Genomic DNA, 17,365 nt, shown 5'->3' on the forward strand with positions numbered 1-17,365 from the left:
GTTCTTTTCATGACCGGACTTGGGTTCTTACTGAGTCTTAACCTAAGTGAGATCTGTTTTATCTTCAAACACAGTGTGACCAGACACAGAGTTAGAACCAAATCTAAGGCTTTACCCAGTGGCTCAGAAACACAGTTTACATGGAAGGAATGTGTTTTCTACATTATTATGTTCGTTTTGGCTCTCTTAGAAACTAGTTTGCTGCATCACTGTGCTGATTTCTCACAGATTTCCAAAAGCAGTCCCCAAGCTATTATTGGCTATATTTTGATGATGTTACTTATAATACTGTGGATACTTAGAGAAATTCAAAGTGTCTATATCCTTGGAATTGTCCGAAACCCTTTCTATCCAAAGGATGTGCAAACTGTGACTGTATTCTTAGAGAAGCAAACAAGGCTCATGAAGATTGGTGTTGTCAGACGGATTTTGCTGACTCTAGGTAGGAAGATAAAATCTGACTTTATATTACAAACCATAGCTAGGAAGTGTACAGAAATATGGAATTCCCATATTTGTGTGGTATTATACTGCATACAAGGAGCCCTGGTGGCACAGTGGTCAAGCACTCAGCTGCTAACTGAAAGGCCAGTAGTTCAAACCCAACAGCTGCTCCGTGGGAGAAAGATGTGGCAGTCTGCTTCCGAAAAGATTACAGCCTTGGAAACCCTACAGGGCAGTTCTACTCTGTCCTGTAAGGTGACTATGAGTAGGAATCGATGCAGTGGCAACGGGTTTGATCTTTTGATTTATACTACATACAAGTATTATTCTTTATGATTTTGTTTTATTGGTTTTTTAATTGCTTAAATGTGTTCATAACAAATTCTTATCTTCACCAAAATAAAATATAGTAGAAGGGGTTACTTTACATTAATTAAATGTGTCTCTTTTTTGTTTTAGTGTCACCTTTTGCTATGATAGCATTTCTTTCATTGGACAGTTCCTTACAGAGGCCCCACTCTGTGGCTGTCTCCATTGGATTCACAAGAGCTTTTAGAATGGTAATCCTAATATGTACTTAATAGTATTTTCCAATTTCTAAGTTTAATTTTGATTACGTTTACATTAACAGTTTGCTTAGATTATCAAATTTTACATAATAAAAATGGGTATTTGTGTACTGCAGGTATGGCAGAATACAGAAAATGCTTTATCAGAGATAGTCACAGTATCAGTAGTGCACTCACTGATCTTCAGTAAAGACTTATGGTGGAATAGAAGCCTGGATACAGGAATTAGACTCTTACTGGTAAATCTTTTTTTTTTTTAAATCTTTGAGATATATTGCATATACCATAAAACTTATCCATTTAAAGTGTACAGTTCAGTAGTGTATACTCATGGTTTGGCAGTCATCACAGCAATCTAAGTTTAGAATATTTTCAACACCCCAAAAAGAAACCTCGTACACATCTATAGTCATTCCCCATTCCTGCTATCCATCCTACCCACGCCCCACTCTACTCACAGCAACCGCTAGTCTACTTTCTGTCTCTATGGATTACCTAGTTTGGACATTTCACATAAGTGGAATCATACGATACATGGTCTTCTGCACCTGGATTCTTTCACTTATATAATATTTTCAAGGTTCATCCATGAATCAATACTTAATTTTTTTTATTGCCAAATAATATTCCATTGTATGACTGTACCACATTTGGTCGGTTCATTGATTAGTGGATGGATAGTTAGGTGGTCTGTTTTTTTTGCTATTAGGAATAATGCTTCTGTGAACATTTGTGTATAAGTTTTTATATGGACGTATGTTTTCATTTCTCTTGGATATGTAGCTGGTAGTGGAATTTCTGGGTCATATAGTAACTCTTTGTAACACTTTGAGGAATTTTTTGGCATACAGTTGTTAGTAATAGTCCCTTAAACTTTTTTTTTTTTTAATTTAAATTTCTGTAAGGTTTGTAGTAATGTCCTCCTGTCTTTCCTGATGTTAGTATTCTCTGTTTTTTCCGTGGTCGGTCTAGCTAAAGGTTTGTCCATTTTATTGATCTCTTCAGAGAACCAGCTTTTGGTTTCATTGATATTCTCTATTGTATTTTGTTTCTCTATTTTATTAATTTCCACTCTAATCTTTATAATTTCCTCCCTTTTGCTTGCTTTAGGTTTAGTGTCCTCTTTGTTTTCTAGTTTCCTAAGATGGAAGGTTAGGTTGTTAATGTAAGATCTTTCTTCTCTTTTCACATAGCCATTTATAGGTATAAATTTCCTTCTGAGCACTGCTAGCTATATCTCATGTTTTAGTGTGTTGTGTTTTTCTTTTCATTCATCTGAAAGTATATTCTAATTACCTTTATGATTTCTTTCTTTGGGTAAATGCATTAGCTGGCATGGAATATGTTTTTTAATTTCTGAATATTTGTGTATATCCCAGATTTTTTTCTGCTGTTGATTTCTAATTTAATTCCATTATAGTGGGAAAACATACTTTATATGATTTTTATGAACATACTTTGTATGACTTCAGTCTGTTGAGGCTTTTTTGTCTTATGACATGACTTCTATTCCTTAATCTATAAAATACTCTGTAAAATAATGTTAAAGTAAGGATAACAATATCCACCTTATAGAGCTGTTGGAAGCTGTAAATGAAATAACAGAAATGAAAACACTTCTCTTAGTAGTGGGACTAAAATAATCTATTGAAAAAGCAACACTCGTTTTAGATGTAAAACCTAGGAAGAGGAGAAGGAGAAAAAGTCAGTGATAGACTGGGAGACTGGAAAAAGGGAGTTAAATGAGAAAAGAGAACAAAAGGGGAACAAATGGAATAGCCTCATAAACTAAAGAATGACATATTATACTAGATTTTGACTACCATTGGCTTATGATGGCTATTTTTAATCATCTACCAAGATAGTCAAACTATGGTCAGTTTTGTTTCTGTCCACTAGACATTCCAATTTGAATTCCAAGAGCTTCAAGGAATCTAAACCATTGTTGCTACTGGTAGTTTAAATAACAGCTGAGACGTAAAACTGGAGAGGTTGGAGGTATGAGATTCCCATACCTCCAGACAAAAAGATCTTAGACCCAAAGCCATCATTCTACACCGTAAGCTGATTTAAGGTGCGTCAGAAATCTCAAACAAGCCCAGTGGTTCAATTCTAAACTCCAGACAACACCCCTCCACACATACAAATTAATAAAATCTCTTGTTTCAATTGTAAACATTTTCATTATCCTTTGGAATGAGTAATTCTATTTGGACAACATTTAAGTTAAGAGCACAAGGAGGCAATTTCTGCTTCCTGTCACATGTTCCGTCCCTTCAACAAACTGAGCAGTTGATATTTAGCAACTTGGAGGATGTACCTTCATTGGATTTGTTTGTTTTGTTTTTCTTTTGCTGTGAGATTGGTGTTTCACAAAGAAGCTTATTTGTTTTTTGTTTTGGTATCAGTTTTGTCATCTGTAATCCCACCAGAAATTTAGAGATAATCACTGTTTAACAGTTTGCTGTATACTTTTTCAGGCTTTTATATTCATATTCATGTGTTCTTTTATCAACAGAAATAAGATCATACACACTGTACGTGTTATTTTGTAATCTATAACACCATACCGTGAACAGCTTTTCATTCTTACTCTTCAGCATCAGTCTGTTGTTCATGTATACATAATCTAATTAAGCACCCTACTGACGTTAAAAATAACTGTTTCATATTTTCCTTACTAAAAAGAGGCAGCAATTATCCTTGTAGCTGAGTCACTGTACACGTCCATCATCATTTCTTTAGGATAAATTCCTAGAAGTAGAATTGCCGGCCCAAGAGTTAAGGACATTTTTAGAGCTCTTGATTCATGTTGCCAGATGGCCCTCCAGGAAGGTTATTCCATTTTATATTCTCATCAGCAGTATTAAGAAAATGTCCAGTTCTCTCTAAGGGCATTTCATTGTTGCAGTTCTTTGATTTGAGGCAGTTTTAACAAGGGGATAAAGAGGAAGTAGTTCTACTCCACAAAGCGTAGCCAGTAAACCATTGAACCTCATTTCCCCACATGATGGCACAAAATGAAAACAAATTTCAGAAGATTTAGATAAGGCTGTGGATGATTTTCATGATGGGTAATTACAGGATATAGAAATGTTTGGAGGGGTGTTAGTACCCTTTGCAGTTAACATTGAGAAGGCCAACCACATTTTTGTACTATACGGATCTTTTATTTTTATGTATACAAAAATACATGTACTTTGAGGAAGTAAATGACAATTCTAGCAGAAGACTGTAAAGCCAGGTATGTCAATAAAAATTTTGGAAGCAAATAATTTTTTTTCCCACAACTTATTATACAGTGCAGTAGTAAAAATGTGAAGTAATTTATAACATCGAATGGTTTGATTAGGGGAAAAGACTTTTCAGATCTCCTAGGGGAGAATGTTTTGTGTTTTGAAAATATGGCAATTAAATGAAAAGAGAAGTTTGGTTAGAATTATCTGAGGCACCAGTGCAGGAAACTCTGAATAACCTTACTTTTAGTTGTTCATAAATCCATGTTTCCTTGAGGTAGAAAAATATTAGAGAAAATTAACCTCGGAAGAAAGACTTGGCAATCTACTTCCCAAAAAGTCAGCCATTGAAAACCCTATGGAGCACAGTTCTACTCTTACACATGTGGGGTGGCCATGAGTGAGAACTGATTCAACAGCAACTGATGAGTGTAAAATACACCCCACATTTCAAAGACTTAAAAAGAAGAATGTAAAATATCTCATTAATATTTTTTAATATTGATTACATGTTGAAATAATATTTTAGATTTGTTATATTAAATAAAGCAGATTATTAAAATTAAAAAAAGAAAATTAATTACTTGGAGGTAATTAATTTGTTAGATTGTATTTTAATTCCAAAGTAAAAATTGTAACTATAGATAACCATGAGAATAAGCTTTCTCTTGAAGGAGATTTTTTAAATCCTTTTAAGCGCAAGATAGAAATCTCTTTGTCTTTACTAGTTAGAGGAAGGTGGGCATTTTGACTTAACTGCATCAAAATGTAAAGTATGCTTTTTGGTCATCAAATAATATATGAAAAAAAAGTCCTTGGTCAGTTTAGCCCTGCTTCTCCTCTAGGAGTTGACGATAACACTGGGATGAGGATATTAGTTTTGCAAGTGACTTCTTATTGTTAGGTGCCACTGAGTCAATCCTGACTCATAGTAACCCTGTGTACAACAGAACAAAACACTGCCTGGTCCTGCGCTATCCTCACAGTTGTTGTTAAGCTTGAGCCCATTGTTGCAGCCACTGTGTCAGTCCATCTTGTTTAGAGTCTTCTTCTTTTGCGCTGACCCTCTACTTTACCAAGCATGATGTCCTCCAGGGACTGATCTCTCCTGATAACATGTCCAGAGTATGTGAGATGTAGTCTCACCATCCTTGCTTCTAAGGAGCCTTTCTTCCAAGACAGATTTGTTCGTTCTTTTGGCAGTCCATGGCATATTCAGTATTCTTTGCCAACACCACAATTCAAAGGCATCAGTTCTCTGTCTTCCTTATTCATTGTCCAGGTTTCGCATGCATATGAGGTGATTGAAAACACCATGGCTTGGGTCAGGCCCACCTTAGTCTTCAAGGTGACATCTTTGCTTTTCAACACTTTAAAGATTTGCCTAATGCAATCCGTCTTTTGATTTCTTGACTGCTGCTTCCATGGGTGTTGATTGTGGATCCAAGTAAAATGAAATCCTTGATAACTTCAATATTTTCTCTATTTATCATGATACTTATTCATCCAATTGTGAGGATTTTTGTTTTCTTTATGTTGAGATGTAATCCATACTGCAGGCTGTGGTCTTTAATCTTCATCAGTGAGTGTTTCCAGTCCTTTTCGCTTTCTGCAGGCAAGGTTGTGTCATCTCCATGTCGCAAGTTGTTAATGAGTCTTCCTCCAATCCTGATGTCCCGTTCTTCTTCATATAGTCCAGCTTCTCGGATTATTTGCTAGGTTATACAGATTGAATAGGTATGGTGAAAGGATACAACCCTGATGCACACCTTTCCTGACTTTAAACCATGCAGTATCCCCTTGCTGTGTTTGAACAGCCCCTTGATCTATGTACAAGTTCCTCATGAGCACAATTAAGTGTTCTGGAATTCTGTTTCTTCACATTGTTATCCATAATTTGTTATGACCCACAGAGTCGAATGCCTTTGAATAGTTAATAAAACAGATAAACATCTTTCTGGTATTCTCTACTTTCAGCCAGGATCCATCTGACATCAGGTGTGATATCCCTGGTTCCACATTCTCTTCTGAATCTGGCTTGAATTTCTGGCAGTTCCCTGTAATGATCTTCAGCAAAATTTTACTTGGGTGTAATTGTTCGATAATTTCTACATTTGGTTGGATCACCTTTCTTGGGAATAGGCATAAATATGGATCTCTTGCAGTCATTTGGCCAGGTAACTGTCTTCCAGATTTCTTGGCAGACATCTGTTTGTTCAAACATCTCGATTGGTGTTCCCTCAAGTCTTGGAGACTTGTTTTTCACCAATGCCTTCAGTGCAACTTGGACCTCTTCTTTCAGTACCATCAGTTCCTGATGATATGCTGCCTCTTAAAATGGTTGAATGTTGACCAATTCTTTTTGGCACAGTGACTCTGTGTATTCCATCCATCTTCTTTTGATGCTTCCTGCATCGTTTAATATTTTTCCTGTAGAATCCTTCAGTATTGCAACTCGAGGCTTGAATATTTTCTTCAGTTCTTTCAGCTTGAGAAATGCTGAGTGTGTTCTTCACTTTTGGTTTTCTAATTCCAGGTCTTTGCACATCTCATTATAATATTTTACTTTGTCTTCTTGAGCCGCCCTTTGAAATCTTCTGCTCAGCTCTTTAACTTCATCATTCTTCCCTTTACTTTAGCTACTCAATTTCAAGAGAAAGTTTCAGAGTCTCTGCTTACATCCATTTTGATTTTTCTCTTTCTTTCCTGTGTTTTTAACAACCTCTTGCTTTCTTTCTGTATGATGGCCTTGATGTCATTCCACAACTCATCTGGTCTTTGGTCATTAGTGTTCAGTGCATCAAATCTATTCTTGAAATGGTCTCTAAATTCAAGTAGGATATATTCAAGGTCATTTTTAGCTCTCATGGACTTGTTCTAATTTTCTTCAGTTTCAACTTAAACTTGCATATGAGCAATTGATGGTCTATTCCAAAGTCTGCCTCTGACCTTGTTCTGACTGATGATATTGAGCTTTTCCATCATCTCTTTCCACAGATGTAGTGACTTTGATTCCTGTGTATTCCATATGGCGAGGTCCACATGTATCACTGTTCACGCTGTTGAAAAAAGGTATTTGTGATGAAGAATTCTTTGGTCTTGCAAAATTCTATCATGCGATCTCTGGCATCATTTCTATCATGAAGGCCAGATTTTCCAACTACTGATCCTTCTTCTTTGTTTCCAACTTTCACATTCCAGTCACCAGTAATTATCAGTGCATCCTGACTGCATGTTTAGTCAATTTCAGACTGCAGAAGTTGGTGAAAATCTTCAATTTCCTCATCTTTGGCCTTAGTGGTTGGTGGGTAAATTTGAATAAAGTCATATTAACTGGTCTTCCTTGTAGGGATATGGATATTATCCTATCACTGACAGCGTTGTACTTCAGGATAGATCTTGAAATGTTCTTTTTGATGGTGAGTGTAACACCATTTCAAGTTGTCATTCCTGGCATAGTAGACCATATGATTGTCTTAGTCAGATGGCCAATACCAGTCCATTTCAGCTCACTAATGCCTAGGATATTGATGTTTATGCGTCCCATTTCATTTTTCACAATTTCCAATTTTCCTAAATTCATACTTGGTATGCAAGTGATTTCTGCAGTTTTTAAAAGCTGGAAATGTAATGGCTTCTTTTTTATGACTGAATTAAAATGTCATAAACTCAATCAAGATGACTAGATACAGAATAATAATAAACAGAATGGCTTCCAAAGTTTATCTTTACTTTTCCTGAGAATTCTGTTGCTTAACTTCTACCACTTCTGGCCTCATGACTTAAAGCTTAGTCAGTTAAGGTATAGATAACACTCTTACCTGGTTCTCTTTAGTGGTACTTTTTTTTTCCTAAAGAGATCCCAAACTTTTGAAAATACAGTCTTATTTATTTATTGTGAGGTTGGAAAAAAAAGTTGTAACAAAGAATTGCATATGAAGGCTATTTCCCCCAAAAAAGTATTGGGTCCCAAAAAAAGTATTGGGTCAAGAATGAAATTATTATTCGATATTTCCTTATGTAGTGTTGAAAATTCATGAAAAGTCTTTAAGAATAAATACAAATAATTTTTACATCTCTGCAGGTTGGTATTGTGCGTGATCGTCTGATTCAGTTCATCTCTAAATTACAGTTTGCTATGACTGTACTTTTGGCATCATGGACAGAGAAAAAACAACGTCGAAAGTCAGCTGCCACTTTATGTATATTCAACATTGTCTTCTCTCCGTTTGTGTTGCTCTTCATAGTTTTTTCTACACTACTCTCTTCTCCCTTACTTCCTCTCTTCACCCTTCCTGTGTTCTTGGTGGGGTTTCCCCGACCTATTCAGAGTTGGCCAGGAGCAGTGGGCACTGCAGCCTGTGTGTGTGCAGATACAGTGTACTACTACCAGATGGTCCCAAGTTTGGCTGCTGCATTGCAGTCTGCAATGGCAGCTGGAAGTTTAGGTAAGTAAATGGGTTGTGCTTAAGAAATCCTAAGTATGAAGTGCAAAAAAAAAAAAAAAACACAAAAAAAAAAACAATTTTTTGATCCCACTGTATAATGGCCTATAAAATAGATTCCAGTATTTTGTTGTGTAGGCAGAAAGACTAAATGTGAGATAGAAATATACCTCTTGCTCCTTAAGGTAAAGTTATAAAACAAAAATGGAAATTTTCATTAAGATGATTTGACAATTTTTCAGACACTTTTTTTTTAACAAAATCAGGTGACAGTCCTACCATTAAAACATGAAACACTTTTTTCCCCAGAATTTTCATGAATTTATTACAATGAGTTTATGTCAAGTAGATGTAAAAGCTTAGATCCATAAAGAATGAAAACTAGCTTTACATAATATTAGATTGAAGAGTGCAAGGGAATTTGTTTATATTTTGCTAGTTATTGTGTAGAGACTAAAGCAGTAAGCTGACTGTACATTCACCTACAGTACATTGTACTTCTCAACGTTACCATATGGTTTAACCCCTGAAACTTGTTGTAGAAATGACAGATGACTTTCTAGCAAACTGATTCAAGGCAGGGTAGCAGTTTTACATCAGAATATTAGTGAAGTGTTTACCTGGGGTAAACTTTTATAATTGTTTACTATTATGTTAGGTAATTTAGGAAATAATTTATCTTTGTAGTATACATTTTTTATGAATAATCATTTTCTTATAGAAAATATTCTGTTTTTAACTCTTACCCAGTTCCAATTAATTTTTATTACATAATGCTTTGCTGTTTTTAAAAACACCTGTGGGGTTAAATTCACATCTGAAATGGGAAGTATCTTAGTCATAGTGTAGAAATTATACTTTATTATCAAATCAGGTTACACTTAGCCAAGAAGCGTGTTATAAAGTATTTCCTGGAGGAGAAAAAAAAACAATGAGATATGATTTCCCATACATCTGACTGGCAAAGATTAAAAAGTCTGACACTACCAAGTATTGGCTAGGATATGAGGAGCTGGAACTCTCAAACTCTACTGGAGGGAATATAAATTTATGCAGCTACCTTAAGAGTAAACTGGTAGTCTATAGTAAAGATGTGCCTATACCATGGGCCAAGGATTCTAGTTCTAGAGAAACTATTACACATATGTGTCAGGGATCCCCAAGACCACTCCTAGGCTTGATGATTCACTAGGAGGACTCACAGGACTCAGTTGGGTTAATATGCAATGAATAGTTGCTTCTATTCTTGACCTAATGGGAAGGTTGAAGGAATGGTGAGTCAGTTCCAAATGTGTTGTCAATTTTGAAGATTCACGTGACAAAATAAAACAAGCTTGAAAAATGATTCCCTTTTTTTCTTATTTGTTTTAGGTCTCCTCTTACCGGGGTCTCATTACTTGGGCCGTTTTCAAGATCGTTTAATATGGATAATGATTCTAGAACGAGGCTATACTTACTGCTGTATTAATATTAAGGTTAATGTTCATTTGAAACCTTTTTAGTGTTTTTATTGTACATGTGTAAGATTTTATTTGTTATGTACATATCAAAAAGTAGCTCAATTGAAAGAAGAATGCCTTTTTAGTTAGCTGTGAAAACACCTAGGGATTTTAAAAGTATATTTCAATATGCACATATCAATAGGCAGACTAATATTGATTGTATAATAGAGCAGCATAGTAACAAAACATACTTGCTACCCTTTCTTCCAGTCCTGTCCTTTTCATCTCTCACTAGCTAAGCATCTCAAAAGTGTGAATTAGTGATTTTTTTTTTAGCATTTTAACATGTAAGTATTCTCAACTTAATAAAACCTTATCTACTACATCCCATTTCTCTCCTTTGAGAGCAAAATGCCTTAGTATAGTTACTTATAATCAAATCTCCAATTTCATTTCTTCCATTTGGGCTTCAATTTTAGCTTTTTGACCGCATTATTTCACCAAAACTGCTCTTGTCAAGGTCTGTAGTAACTGTCACATTGCTGAATCCAGTGCTCAACTCTCAGACCTGTCTCATTTGACCTGTCAGCAGCATTTGACAGTTTATCACTTCCTTCTCTTCACTTGTTTCACAGGTCACTCCTTGTCAGTTCCCTTCGATGATTCCTTCTCTTTTCCTCGATCTCTTTGCATCAGCGTTCCCCAGAGTCCTTGGTGGCAACTCTATCCTTCTGGTTGCTTAGGCCAGAAACATTGGAGTAATATTTGACTCCTTGTTTACTTTTCTACTCATATCCAGAAATCCTGTTGACTCCATCTTTAAACCATATGCTATATCCCACCACTTCTCATTACCCTGGCCCCAGCCACTTTCATCCCTTGCCTGGGTAATTGCAGTAGCCTTCTAATTGGTCCCCTGCTTCTCTGTCCCCCTACAGGCTATTCTCAACACAACAACCAGAGTGATCTTTTAAAAATCTAAGTCAGATCGTATCATTTCTCTGCTCAAAACCCTACAGTAGATCTCTGTTTCATTCAGAGTAAAAGCCAAGGTGCTAAATGGTCAGGATCCCTTTCCCTTCTTTGGCCTCATCCACTATTTTAACCCTCTCACCTTACTCCAGCCTACTGGCTGTTCCTTCTGCCTAGACCACGCTTCCCTCAGGCAACCAAATGGCTAACACTCTCATTACTTTAAAGTCTTTGCTCAAATGTCACCTTCTCAATGAGGTCTACTATGGCCATTCTATTTAAAATTGTACCCCCACCTCCATCCTTGCACTCCCAATTCCCCTTGCTTTACCTTTTGTTTTAATTGTCATAGCACTTATACCTTCCAGCATACTATGTAATTTACTTATTTATTAGTTTTATTATTGATTTTCCATCTTCCCCCATTCTCTTAATGTAAATGTCACAGGGGTAGCAATCTTTGTTTTATTTGGGGATATATCCTAAGCCCCTGGAACAGTGCCTGGTACATAATAAGACCTCAGTAAATATTTGAGTGAATGTTTTGTCTTAGCACCAGTTGGTGACTAAAGCAGTTTCTTTAGTCCGTTGATTCTCACAGAATAGTCCTCAAACTAGCAGTATCAATATCACCTGGGAACTTGTTAGAAATGGAATTTCTTGGGCCCCACTCTGGACCTCCTAAATCAAAACTCTGGAGGTGGGCCCAGCAATCTATGTTTTAACAAGCTCTCCAGGTGATTCTGACTCAGCTAAAGTTTGAGAACCACTGTTCTAGTCTAACCTGTACAAATAGTAAAGAAGGCATAAAATCATGCAAAACACTAAGGATGTTTTGTCGTAGGCTGGGTTCTCTAGAGAAGCAAAACCAGTAAAGCGTATAAATACATGTATAGAGAGACTTATATCAAGGAAACAGCTCAAGCGATTGTAGAGGCTAGAACATCCCAAGTCCATGGATCAAGGTAGAGGCCTCCCCCAATTCACACAGCTGTAAAAGCTGGCGAGCTCAAGATCGGCAGGTTGGAGAGCAGGGCTCCCGCTCATGGGCTGTGACGGTCAACAGATCCCAAGTTCGGCAGATAAGCTGACAGCTCAAGTCCCAAGAACCGGAGGTCAGACGAACAGGAGGCAGCCACAGGATCCAGAGTGAGCAAAAATACAGAACGTCTGCTTATATTCAGATGTAGTCCACACCCCCAGGGAAGCTCCCTTTCCCGATTGGCTACTCACAGCATATTCAATCATGGGAGTGATCACATATAAACACTGAGAATCATGGCCCAGCCAAGTTGACACACAATCTTAACCATCATGTTTTATTGCTTAATTTTGTTCTATTAAAAAAATGGTGTCATTTTATAATACCCAAAATGTGGGCCTTTTATTGATCTTCTATGCGCTGTAGCATATGTGGGATGAAGGCATAGTTTTTGGTGTCAGTCCGTTTTTTTTTTTTTTTTTTGGCACAAACTGGCTTAGCTACACCATTTACTAACATTTATATAATGCTTTAAAGTTTACAAAGCACTTTTATTACTTACCTAATTTAATCTTCATAACCCTAAGTGGTAGAATTATTTTTCTTCAAAAGAAAGGGAAAAGGAAATCTCCGAGTAAGTGACCTACTCAAGATTGCATAGCCAGCACCTGGTGGAGCCATAACTTAAAATGTGTTCTGATACCACATCCCATGTTCTTTCCCTGGATCATAATACAATCTGACAACATTACCTTTTCTTGATGGCACTGGTAGTTTTGTAAAAATATATAAATAAAGAACAATAATAGTAAATAGTGACCTGGTATTTCTTCTTCAAGTGATTCCTTCTAGGGAAGTAATCAAAATGTGTTCAAAATTCATATAGCACTTGGAGGTAGTTATCAAAAGAGACCTGCTTTATGTAGTTTACATTGTAATTGGAGTAGAGAAACAATAATCAAATCTATTATTTTATCATCATAATAAAAACCTAGAACAGGAGAATGGTTAAATAAATTATGGCACATCCATACAATAGAATAATGCTCTCAATCTCATATAAAATGGGGTGGAAAGGATACAGAACTGCTGTACATACTGTATAATTTCAATTTTGCTTTTTTTCTCAAAAGAATTTATAATTTAAAAAAGTTTTTAATAAGTAATTCAACCTGACTATAGATACATTCTTTTAAAGTTAGGTTTATAATTAGTGAAGTTGTTTTGCCCATATGTAGTGGACTTTCTGTAATAACTTTTAAAATAATAGTAGCATTAATTTTAATATCTGTATTCAGCATCAAATGTGTTAAGTGCCACTAAGTTTGAATTAAGGTGTGTAGCTCTTGAGTTAAAATAAACTTTTGCATTTTCCATTATTTTTATTGTGTGAATCCATGGGCATTTATGAAACTAGTTGCTTTTCTCTGTAATAAATGATCATAAACTCAAGTACATTTTATTTCCTCTTTAGGGGTTAGAATTGCAGGAGACATCCTGTCACACTGCTGAAGCTCGAAGAGTTGATGAAGTTTTTGAAGGTGCCTTTGAGCAGGAAGAATATGCAAGAGTATGTTCCCTTAATGAGCACTTTGGAAATATCTTGACACCCTGTACAGTTTTGCCTGTGAAACTATATTCTGATGCCAGGAATGTCCTATCTGGCATAATCGATTCTCATGAAAACTTAAAAGAATTTAAAGATGACCTTGTTAAAGTACTTGTGTGGATAATTGTTCATTACTGCTCCAAAAGGCCCAGCATGCAGGACAGCGTTCACAAAACTGAAAATAAAGGGAAGGCGCCTCTAATAATCCTACCCACTTTGAATCCTTCACCACAACCCTACTGCCCAGAAGACATGGATAGTTTAAATTCAGAAACTTTTGATGACTGGTCTGATGATAATATTTTTGATGATGAGCCAACCATCAAAAAAAGAAAAGAAGAAAAAGATCAGTTGAAAGTTTTGCCAGATACACATTTGTCTCTTCCAGGATCAGTAGAATCAAGGAAGGTTGGTGATCCAGGCAAAGTTCCTGAAAACAGTCTTTATAAAACAGTTATATTGGGATACCCTGCTATTGACAAAGGAAAACAAGAAGACATGGCATATATCCCTCTTACGGAGTTTAGTGGTTCACATTCTCACTTGTTAAGCTTACCTAAAGAGTGGAGGTCTAATTGTTTACCTAATTCCAAAATGAAGGAGATGAGCTCGTTATTTCCAGAAGACTGGTACCAGTTTGTTTTAAGGCAGTTGGAATGTTTTTATTCAGAAGAAAAGGACTCAGATGTACTGGAAGAAATTGCAAAGGATAAAGTTTTAAAAGACTTTTATATTCATGTAGTAATGACTTGTTATTTTAGTTTGTTTGGAACAGACAATATGGCTCCTAGTCCTGGTCACATATTGAGAGTTTACAATGGTGTTTTGCCTTGGTCTGTTGCCCTGGATTGGCTCATGGAAAAACGAGAACTATTCCAGCTAGCCCTGAAAGCATTCAGGTAATTCACTTTGATTATTTAAAAGTGGTAACATTGGCAAGAAAATGTTGATTTTTTTAGTTCACCTAGAATAAGATATTTTTTTATTGCTAATTAAAAAAAATCGTCTAAAATTGGAGAAAAAATGCTAAATATGTATTGTGATTATTTCCAGAGTACGCTTTTAGTTTGTACTTCCCTTGGTTTTATTTATGTGGAAGACCTATTTTTTTTACATGGCATACTGGATTTGTTCACTTCAACTGCATCATTTCTCCCTGATCTTTTCCTCTGAAATATTTGCAATTGCAGATCAACATCTTTAAAATACTAATTTAACAAAATCTGTTCCATCTATAACAATGATAAAAAGAGATTCTAAAATGTTTGGTTCTCCATTTTTTTTTTTTTTTAGGTATACTCTGAAACTAATGATTGATAAAGCAAGTTTAAGTCCAATAGAAGGCTTTAAAGAGCTGAGTAACTGCCTTGAAGAATATGAAAGTGACTGGTACATTGGTTTGGTATCTGATGAAAAGTGGAAGGAAGCAGTTTTACAAGAAAAGCCATACTTATTTTCTCTGGGGTATGATCCTAATATGGTAAGTTTAGATACGTGTTTTTAAACTTTTTTTTTCTACATTAAAGAATGGAAATCAGTTATAAAGTATTTCAACAAAGTGATAGAGCTGTAACATTCTAGCAGTGGCTACACTAATTACAGTTTTAAGGCATTTGTAGTGATTTTGTGCCCAACACAGTCCAACCCTAGAATGGCTGATTCATTCACTTTTGCCAGCTTAATAGGAAATCATTAAAAATACTGTGTAGCCATTGTGCAACAACTGACCTATAAGATAGCCAAGTAACTATAATTTGCTATAGCATATTTAATTAAATGAATTGTATTCCTATGCCCAGCTTAAGTGTACGAATTATCACTTTGGATTTGACTCCTGGAAGAGAAAGTAATTTATATGTGGCCAAGTATTTCTTTCACTGACAACTGTATTTTAAAGCAAACCTTATTTTGAAGCAAATCTGACCTGGGAAAATCCAGAGAGACTCAAAATAGAGCATAATTTTTCTGTGATTTGGTTCTTGTTCTCACCGCATTTAAAATGTCATCCAGTGTGCACAATGTGAAAGATTCAACGTTAAGAGCCTATTGTGGGTTCCACTTCTGGCACGGCAGCATGGGAGATTCAGCAGGCACACTTCCCAGTGAAACTGATGAAAATGATTTAAAAATAACTCTTTAAAGCCTCAGATGGTCCTAAGGGCATACAGCAAATGAAGAAACATTAAAGAAAATCTACAAAAGCTTGGTAACAGCAACAAGGGACTTTGATATTTGAACCAAGAACACTCCCTACCCACCCGCCTCCAGCTTAGCAAAACCGAAACTCCACTTAGACTATACAGCCAAGAACACAGGGCCCCCTTTCACTCCAGCTCCCAGTTGGAGGGCTGTTTTCCCAGGAAAGGGCAGGACTTCAGCATTTCTCATCCTGCCCCCAGCCACCTGTTGCTGGTGCCTAGAGGTGGGAGACTCCCTTTTAACCAACCCCATTCATGGGACAGAGGTTCTGCCTTGGCCATAGAACCTTTGAGAACACTGTCTTTGCTCACCCTTATTACCCTGGCTGGTAAGGTAGAGGTCCCATGCCAAGACGACCTGAGGCTACTTCCCCACCTCCACCAGCCATTCATCTCCTAATGGCAGGGTGTTACTCAGAGAAGCATGAAAATGTTCTAAAATTGACTGTGGTGATGGTTGCACATACCTGTGAATATACTAAAAAACATTGAACTGTATAAGTGGGTAAATTGTATAGTATATGAATTATATCTCAATAGCTTTTTTTTTTTTTTAAAGAACTGATTGCATGATGATCCACTGACTAGTACGTATGGTTTATGTATCACTGAGGCCAAATGGAATGAGGGAGTAGAAAAAGGAAAAGGAAAGGAAGAAAAGTAGCTGGGATTATGCTGTTCTGGCTGTTAAATAGAATGGCTTCCAGGGAATTTCTCTTCTCATACTTATTCAGAGAACTAGAGAAATAAAAGTGATTCTTGATGCTGAAGATTAGCAACTCGTGTGTACATTTTAATACACCACTTCCTCTGTTTTGATCTCGGGAGAAAGTTTGCAGTGAGATTTTTTTTCCCAAAATGTATAAATAAAATATAAAGACTGAACATAATTTCTTTTTCTCTCCTTCTTTCCCCCTCCTTTTTTTTTTTAACTTCTAAGGGAGTTTATACTGGGAGAGTACTTACCCTTCAAGAATCGTTGATCCAAGTTGGGAAGTTGAATGCTGAAGCTATTAGAGGACAGTGGGCGAATCTTTCATGGGAATTGCTGTATGCCACAAATGATGATGAGGAACGTTACAGTATACAAGCTCATCCACTACTTTTAAGAAACCTTACAGTACAAGCAGCCGATCCTCCCCTGGGATATCCAATTTATTCTTCAAAACCTCTCCATATACATTTATATTAGAGCCCACTTAGACTTGTAAATGTAGTATCTTCAGATGAGATGTTTATGTTTTTTCATACTAGAAAAGTTGTTTTTTCATACTAGAAAAGTAACAATGTGATCCCTGTAACTTCGTTGGACGTTTTCCCCCATGTTAGATGCCTGAGAAAAGCTAAGCTCCATAGAGTTAATCTCTTAGCTGTCTTAATGGTTTAAAAAAAAAAAAACAATTATGTCTAACATAAAAGTTAAAACTAGTTGGCCAGTATTTGTGCCCTATGGATTGTGGTAGGGTTT

The 17,365-nt window shown here is 36.2% G+C and overlaps 1 protein-coding gene across 1 annotated transcript; it reads left to right on the plus strand.

Moving 5' to 3' along the window:
• The first annotated feature begins 6 nt into the window (after nucleotides 1-6).
• Nucleotides 7-15,836, plus strand: LOC101344444 (pecanex homolog 4). Its single transcript, XM_023726252.1, has 8 exons — nucleotides 7-442; nucleotides 904-1,004; nucleotides 1,130-1,252; nucleotides 8,334-8,697; nucleotides 10,066-10,169; nucleotides 13,565-14,598; nucleotides 14,993-15,179; nucleotides 15,710-15,836. The coding sequence occupies exons 1-8, from the start codon at nucleotides 10-12 to the stop codon at nucleotides 15,803-15,805; spliced, it is 2,442 nt and encodes an 813-aa protein (XP_023582020.1). The 5' UTR covers nucleotides 7-9; the 3' UTR covers nucleotides 15,806-15,836.
• Nucleotides 15,837-17,365: the final 1,529 nt, after the last annotated feature.

This window comes from Trichechus manatus, unplaced genomic scaffold (assembly GCF_000243295.1).
Source record: "Trichechus manatus latirostris isolate Lorelei unplaced genomic scaffold, TriManLat1.0 scaffold00010, whole genome shotgun sequence".
Classification (NCBI taxonomy): domain Eukaryota; kingdom Metazoa; phylum Chordata; class Mammalia; order Sirenia; family Trichechidae; genus Trichechus; species Trichechus manatus.